This window comes from Anomalospiza imberbis, chromosome 20 (assembly GCF_031753505.1).
Source record: "Anomalospiza imberbis isolate Cuckoo-Finch-1a 21T00152 chromosome 20, ASM3175350v1, whole genome shotgun sequence".
NCBI classification, from domain to species: Eukaryota; Metazoa; Chordata; class Aves; order Passeriformes; family Viduidae; genus Anomalospiza; species Anomalospiza imberbis.
In genome coordinates, this window is record NC_089700.1 from 11307311 (window position 1) to 11314929 (window position 7619).

At 40.6% G+C, this 7619-nt stretch overlaps 1 protein-coding gene across 2 annotated transcripts; it reads right to left on the bottom strand.

Annotated features, from left to right (window-relative positions):
• Positions 1-812: 812 nt before the first annotated feature.
• TEKT1 (tektin 1) lies at positions 813-7587 on the bottom strand. 2 transcript variants are annotated; one of them, XM_068210824.1, is made up of 8 exons: positions 7381-7471; positions 5127-5370; positions 4593-4758; positions 4256-4384; positions 3684-3827; positions 2256-2478; positions 1473-1669; positions 813-1184 (listed from the first exon to the last, which is right to left on the bottom strand). In XM_068210824.1, exons 1-8 carry the CDS (start codon positions 7393-7395, stop codon positions 1025-1027), a joined length of 1278 nt encoding a protein of 425 aa, XP_068066925.1. In that variant the 5' UTR covers positions 7396-7471; the 3' UTR covers positions 813-1024. The 2 variants fall into 2 exon arrangements, with proteins under 2 accessions (XP_068066925.1, XP_068066924.1); XM_068210823.1 differs by lacking the exons at positions 813-1184; positions 7381-7471 and adding an exon at positions 7502-7587 and having other exon boundaries at positions 1414-1669.
• Between the last annotated feature and the right edge of the window lie 32 nt (positions 7588-7619).

Below are 7619 nucleotides of genomic sequence, written 5' to 3' on the forward strand. Positions count from 1 at the left end.
CTGAAGAGGATCGGCTGCTGGCTGATATTTACAGGAAATTCAAGTACCTGATTGACTCAGAACTGAATTATTTTGTCATCACCTACCCAGTGGTGTAAACTACAGGAAGAGAAAGAACACCCTGTAACATCTGCATTAACAGATCCTTTGGAGGGCTTTAGTAAGGGATTTGAATTTTGACAGCAGTGCCTCTGAAAGGGAGTTATCATTCCAGCAAGAGAGAGGCAAGGGACAATTTTAAACTCCACGCATTAAAATGTTGGACTTGGGAAGTGGACACCTTTGTCTCCAGCATTATTTATTCTTGCCCTTACTTTGTTTTTCTTTGCCAGAACCAAAGGAAGTAGTGATCCCTTTTCCACCCTTACAGGCATCTCTGATAAAAATAAGACCCTCCTCTTTTTTCAGCACTTCTCATTGTAGAGCTTCAAACACTTTACCACTGAAGCCTATCTCATTGTTTCCATTTTATGAATAGGGAAACTGAGACATGGGGTGAACAAGTGATTTTCCCAAAGTCAGCCTTGACTTGATCTTGATTCAGATGCAGACAGATACACTATCTAGTGTATCAGTTAGATAAGTTAGGTTCTGTTAAGTTGCCCATACTGTCTAGTTCTTAGCAGCAGATGCTAAGATAAAAACAAAACATCGCATGGGCAGTCCTGAGAGACATCCCTCCCGCTTGCCCAGCTTTCCAATAAGTGATTTATGAGGACACCCCTGCTCTGGTTTCCACACAGTTGCCTTTTGACACCTTTCAATAGCAAAAGATATCATTGGTTACACATGAGATAAACATGGAAGAAGAAGCATTTCTCATTATTCTGGAATTTTATTGCCAAGTAGAAGATTTCATCAAACATTTTAGAGCTTAGATAGTTCTCAGCTGTAAGTACTAGGTCTGTTTTAATTACCTTGCACAACTAGACAGCATTGAGCCAAGCCAATACATTTGGAAGTTTGTCAATATAATTTCAGCAGGAGCTGGTTCTTTGGAGCACAGTCTCACAGTATAATGACTTCAGTAAATGTTTATGCAAACAGACTCTCTCATTTGCATGCACAGCACTTCATCAATGTACAGCGTGTTCTCCTTGACCTTGATCTCTTCCTCCAAGGAAAGCTGTCGGCGGCTCAGGCCTTTCAGCTCTGTCTCAGCCTGTGCCAATGCATCCTTTAATCTAACAGGGAAAATAGAGGCAGGCATTAGTTGAAAACACATGGATAGGTTTCTTTATCTCATAAGAGTTAGGAATTCTGTGCAAGAAAAAGAAAGATGGAAAGGGATTCATAGAGACAATGTCTATTATCTTCCCTTAAAGTCTATCCATTAACTTCCCTTAAAGTGTCCTGCCCTTAAGAGAAAAGCAATTCTTAATTTTCAGGGAGAATAGTTGGGACCCATTGTTATGCTGACACATTAAATTAACCAATACCACAGATTTTCCTCTTGCATCATTTCCACTTGCCTTTGAATATTTTTGGTAATCTCTTGAACTTCACTCATCAGGCTGCTGTGCACTGCATCATAGCAGAGTTCCACATTGGGGCGATGGTTCCTCGCTTCCAAGCGGGTTTGAGCCACTTTTATGGGTCCTTCCTTATCAGCAATTGCTTTCTTTAAGGCTGCAATGTTCTTCTCCTGTGCGGCAGTCTCATCCATCACCTTACAAATCCAACAATGAAATTCTGCACGCTAGCTCTTACAATGTGTGAAATCATCATCATCATCTTTAATAGTTGTAGCAATCACACTAACACTCACTATGTTCTTATTTAATCAAATGATATTTTGCAAAGCTTAGCCAGGAGTATGATTCCTTCACTGGAAAGCAGATGACAGTGTTCTCAGTGAACCCAGAAATTTATGCTCAGCAATTAATTTTTAATATTAATACTCATTTTTCATGTGTCAAATTTTGAGCACATTGACCCTGCTGTTATCAATTATCTTATATCACAATCCTGAAAAAGCTGTAGGAGCCTCATGCAACTAAAAATCACAAGGAAAATTCTGACTTTATTAATGGCTCCAGCAATATTTAGATTGAATGAGTGACTCCAGAAATTCTTCTCTGTGGTGGCGCACACAGAGCTGAGAAAAAAAATCTAAAATTACTTTTACAGAGAAGGGAGAAGGGAACAAAAAGGAAAACGTGGCAGATAAGTGCAACCCACTGAATTGGGAAATCGATAGTAGATAACCCAGGCCCTGTGTTTCCACTTTTCAATGACTGTCCCGTATGACTTACCATTGCAAGAAGTGTCTCTAGCTTGTGCTTGGCATCCTTGACTTCCTTCACCCTATTTCTAAAAGCATTATTCACCATCTCACATTGCTTGCGCATGTCATTTGCTGTCTGTGAGAGGATGCTATTGATTAGTGCCTTCAGTGCCAAAGAATTGTTTCGCTGCTTGTCAGCTTTTTCAAAATTTATGTTTGAGAAATCTATCCAGTCCTCAGGGCTAACAAAACTGAAAGAGATTCAAAATAAGAGGTCACCAACAGATGGCAGCAGGCCCTCTATGACTTCATAAATCTGTAATTATGCCACAAAATCAAGAACAAAGTGGTACTTTTAACTGCATGTCCCAGTAAGTGCCATATGTCCAGGGAGGTGCTACAGATACAAAAGACTCTGTCACAATCATTTTGTAACGAAGTAGATGAGAGTCGAATGAAAACAAATTTGCTAGAGTCATAGAGCAGCCTTGCTGTTACTTTCTTTTCCCCTGGCAAAGGATTGAGTTATCATGGGGGGAAACACACAAAATAACCAATATTTCTTAGAACATCTTTCATTAATAAAGCTGTTACTATTAATAGCAGGTAGCTATTTACACAACACAGTCACTTATTCTCTCACACAGTTCACCTGTATGACACTTACAGTACCTGCCTGGAACAATAGTTGAGAAGCCCAGCCCCAACTGTATCCCCAGAATTGGAGGGTCATCCTTGTGCAGCTTTGGCTTGCAGGCAGGGGTTTGAAAAGTTCCCCAGAGGGTTCATTCCTTATTTCATTGGGTGAATATATAAACTTGTAATTGTCATTTGCACATAGAAGGCAACACCATCCTGGGTGTGGTCTGAGTTACATATCCTGTTGTTGGTGCTGGCAGCAAGAGCTGTCAGCCTCTTGGTGTTGCAAGTTTGCCAGCTGTTGCATAGCAAAAGTGATTTTCTGAGGCTCTTGCACACATTGCTTTCTCAGTATAGTTCCTCTTTTCAGCCCATTCTTCTGTGGTAGCTATTTTTCCATTTAAACCTTTCACACTAACTAACCCATGCAGAATGGGCACATTTGACAGGTTAATGTCTGAGTCAGAAACTGACTCCACACCTCATGTGTCCCAGTCCAGTATTCTCCCCACTGGGACACCCTGGGAGAGGAAAGAAATTAAGATCAGTAAATCTATTCTGTGTTTAAGCAATATGTGAAATTCTTCCTTTGAGCTTCAAAAGCTTTTTAAAAACTGTAGTTCACTGGGAGCATAATTATTGTGGCTTATTTCACAGACATATTACACAGATACAAAAGTGATGGACAGAAGTATAAGAAAAAATTAGATGGCAAAAGATAAAGCTTGTTTTACACAAAACAAATCTTGCTATTACTGGGACAGCCCATATTCTCTGTATAATTACCATATATTTGTTGAACTAAAGAACCACTTACTTTCCTTCTAGTTTCATTGCATTATCAACATATATAATATGAGGAGTGTCGTTTGTCAAGCTAGCACAGTAATCATCAATCATCAAAGCTGTGAATTTGTCCTTCAGATCCATGTCCAGGTTGTATTTTGCTGAACGATTTTGTCTAGGAGAAAAAACAACCAAACTCAGACCAAGTGTAGGCAATCACAGATATCCTTATTATGCATGCATACATGCATTAGGTAATTCAAATGCTGTTACAAAAATCTTTGTGTAAGAACTCTTAGTTGTCAAGTCACAAAATCTACAGTATGAAGCTGCCTTTCTATAAATTGGTGCTACAATTCTCATTGAAATTAAAGACACAGGACGGAATCATGAGAAGACCAAGGATCAAGTGCAAGTACTTTGAATTCTACATGCAGAACCTCTCACCACCACTGATTGAGTGGTATGAATTAGGACTGACCTCCTGCTAGTGTTTAGCATTGAAGATAACTTAGGACCTGTGCTAAGCCTGACCCTACAACTTGTCAGTATTATGGCTGTCTTAATTCTCATCTAATTAGTGTTCTATTATGCTCTTTGCACCTGATTTGCTCATTTGTTTGTTCCAATGTACGTTCAAGTAAAGCAATAACCCCCTGGATGACTTCTGCTTCCTTCAGCAGTTCCTGTTCCACTTCATCATGCACCAAGTCAATCCCAACTCGCCTCTGCCTACATGAAAAAAGGAAAAACCATCAGCCACATTGTTCAAATGCCTGCATCGAACAGAAGATGATAAAGTTCCACTTTCCCCAGTGTTGTAACACCTAAATCAGACTGTGACTCCACTGTAAAGAGAGGTGGGCCTTTAGTTTGCAGTCTTTTTTCTTATTTGTTAAAGGTTCATTACCTAGACTTTTTTGTCTCCTTGAGTGCTCACCTGTACAGGAGACACTTTTGGGCAATGCCAAGGGGCTCTCTGCAGCCCTCCAAAGCTCTCTCCAGTCTGTTCTTGAAAATCAACAGTATCTCTGTCTCATGAACAATTTGTTCTAGCTTGTTATCTAATTCTTGCTTCCAGAATTTTATTTCTTCCCGTCTCTGTTCTGTAGAATCAAAATAACAAACATGTATTAATATGGTCCCATTTTATGAGCAAGGGGACTGCAGCTCAGGTCTTAGATATGGCTACAAATAGACTTATTCTATAGTGGAGTGCCTGTAGTGCTGTGGGCTGTGTGGAAACAGTTTAGCAACCCTGTGTCAGGAGGTTGGGTTAAGAGAGCTTTTTGTGTGTTTTGTTATAAAGAGTCTGCCTCAAAATATTTTATAAAATATTTTTGATTTTTTTCATGACATCATCAAGCATGGCATTGACATATACTCCTCTTCATTATCAACTAATTTGCTAAGTCCTTCTTGAACATATAGCTCAAATAACACATCTTGACCCTTGCAGAAGACATGGGATTACCTAATTTCTTGTTGACATCGCTTTGGGTTTTTTGAGTTGTCTTTTCTATTTCATCCACCAGCCTCCAACTCTCAGCTATCATGCATTCTGACCTGGATTTCTGGGACTCTGTACTGACATGCTGAATTCTGTTTGCAGTGTACCATTCTGAGGGATGAAATTTAGATGGATCTTGCAACAGTCTGGCCATTGCTATTAGGAAAGTTTCTGGATATAATGCAGGTGAGTTCTTTGAACAGGGAACCTGAAAACAGAAATAGCATTTTATTTGGCTGCCAAAGCAAGAAGGGGAGAAGACAGGTCTATAAGGATGAGAAATATTTTGTTCTTTTTACCTGCAAAATGACACCGATGACAAAATGACAAAAATATTTTTTGCTCAAAGTTCCCCAAGTCTTTGCTGATGTGTAGGGAAGAATGTGCTGATGTGTTTGGAGTGGTAGAATGAAGAAACAGAAGAATTTGTGAGTGAAATTTAGGAGGAGAGAAGTGGATCTGACAGGAAAAGGTGGACTAGTCAATAGGAAGGAGAAGGGAAAGGAGACCTGTGGAGAAAGATGGAATTACTAAACAAGTAATCACAGAAAACAAGAGGAAAGTGAACAAATATAAAAGATAAATAGCCTCACAGAGGTTGGAGAAGCAAACACCTTTCAAGAAGATGGCTGGAGAGATGGATAAAATCTAGATTGTAAAAAGAAATGTAATCACAGAATTATTAATGTTGGAAAAGCCCTCTAAGATCATTGAGTCCAACTGTTAATGCAGCACAGCTGTGTTCATCACTAAACCATCCTAGATCCTCAATTTCTAAATCCACATGCCTTTTGAACACATCCAGGGATGAGAATTCCACCACTTCCCAGGGCAGTCTGTTCTAATGCTTGATTAGGTGATTTTTTTTCTAATGATGATTAGGAAAAAAAAAAAAAAAAAAACCACAAAGAAAATCCAACCCAACCCAAAAAACCCACAACCACACAACATAACAAAACAAAACACCAAACCCCAAACCAAAACCGGACCTGAAAAGCTGAAGGAAAAAATTCAGCAGGCAAATGGGGCAATGGGAAAGTCCAGAAAGGACTAAAGAAGAAGAACAAAGCATACTGAGGACACTTCTTTAAGAGAGGGTGAAACCAGTGCCCAAATTTGCACAAAGTAGTTTGATTATAATTTATTTTCCTATTCTTGCAGTGTTCTCATCCAGTGCTCCTGAGACAGCTCCTGAGCCCAAATGCACACAACTGCTCATCAGCACACATCTCTGCCCACACTCCATTCAGCACAGCCACCCTTAACTTCCTTCGCCCTAACACACCTCTCAAGTGATCTTGCTCCTGGACTGAACAGCTTTAAAGTTCAAAGCCTGGCAAAGTGCCACGTCCTCAGTTCTCCCTCCCTAGGAAAGGTCTTTCAGCCTCAATCTTCTCAGCAGCAGCAGAGTTTTTTTTTTTTTTTTTTTTTTTTAATGTGCGACTAAATATTGCAGGAGGTGGCTTGAACTGCATGGAAGGCAAACAAACTGGCTGCTGTGGGGACCACAGCAGCTACATCTGCCAGCAGCTTGGTGCTATGGCACCGGGTGGAGAAGGCACAACACACCAACACACACAAGCCAGTGGTGCCTCACTTCACCCACTTTCTGTTAAGATTTATCAGGAAAAAAAAAAAACACGTGTTCGCTGTACATTATTTTTTGATGGTTCCCTGAGCTGTGGACAGTAATTCTGAATTGATTTGTTGTGGAAATGCATAAAGATTGTGAAAGCAACTGAGAGGTGTGTTGAGTATCCGGCTATCTAAAATGTCTGTCATAAAATATCCTTAGTAGTATGCTCCATCTTTATGTCAACAATATTCTTTCCTGGGAGAAAAGATACTGGGAGCCAGACAGAGGAGATGAAGGAGATAAAGAGCTTGACATCAGACGGTACAATCGCATCCCCTCCGTATAGCTCTGCTGTAGTTTAGATCAGAGCAGAGTTTCTCAGAGTGAAACCTGACAGTGTTCCAAAAGATCACAGAACGATAAAGAAGTAACATCAGTCAAAAAGAAGCAGAGCAGAGAGAATGTCATGTTTCTGAAAACGTGCTCAGTCACCTTGAAAGCCGAGGAAACTCCCAGTGGTGGTTCTCCACGACGTTAATGTAAGAGCAATGGGACTTCATGCCGTTTTGTTCTAAAACCCCAGTATCTCATGCTGTCCTGCCCCAGACTGTAGCGACACTGCCACAAATTAAAGCGACAAACCACAAATCCATTCATCAATGTCAGCTACCGTAAAAGACAAGTTCCTTTCAAACTGTTAATATGAAATTTACAACCGATCCTGCAATACTAATTACATGACAAAAGAAAGCTTTAGTTTTACCTCAGATGGTTCTCTCTACCGGCTCACGGGGCTAGAAAACGGCTCCACGGCGGCCGGGGCTGCGCGCACCGGACGGTGCCACCGCGGGCCGCCCGCAGCCGCGCTAACGAGCGGCCGC

Excerpts from the sequence above, each read along its gene's own strand:
- TEKT1 (XM_068210824.1), bottom strand. Across the intron at positions 4,759-5,126 it reads CGATGTCAACAAGAAATTAG|AACAGAGACGGGAAGAAATA; the intron begins GTAATCCCATGT and ends TTGATTCTACAG. Across the intron at positions 3,828-4,255 it reads CAAACAAATGAGCAAATCAG|ACAAAATCGTTCAGCAAAAT; the intron begins GTGCAAAGAGCA and ends TTTTTCTCCTAG.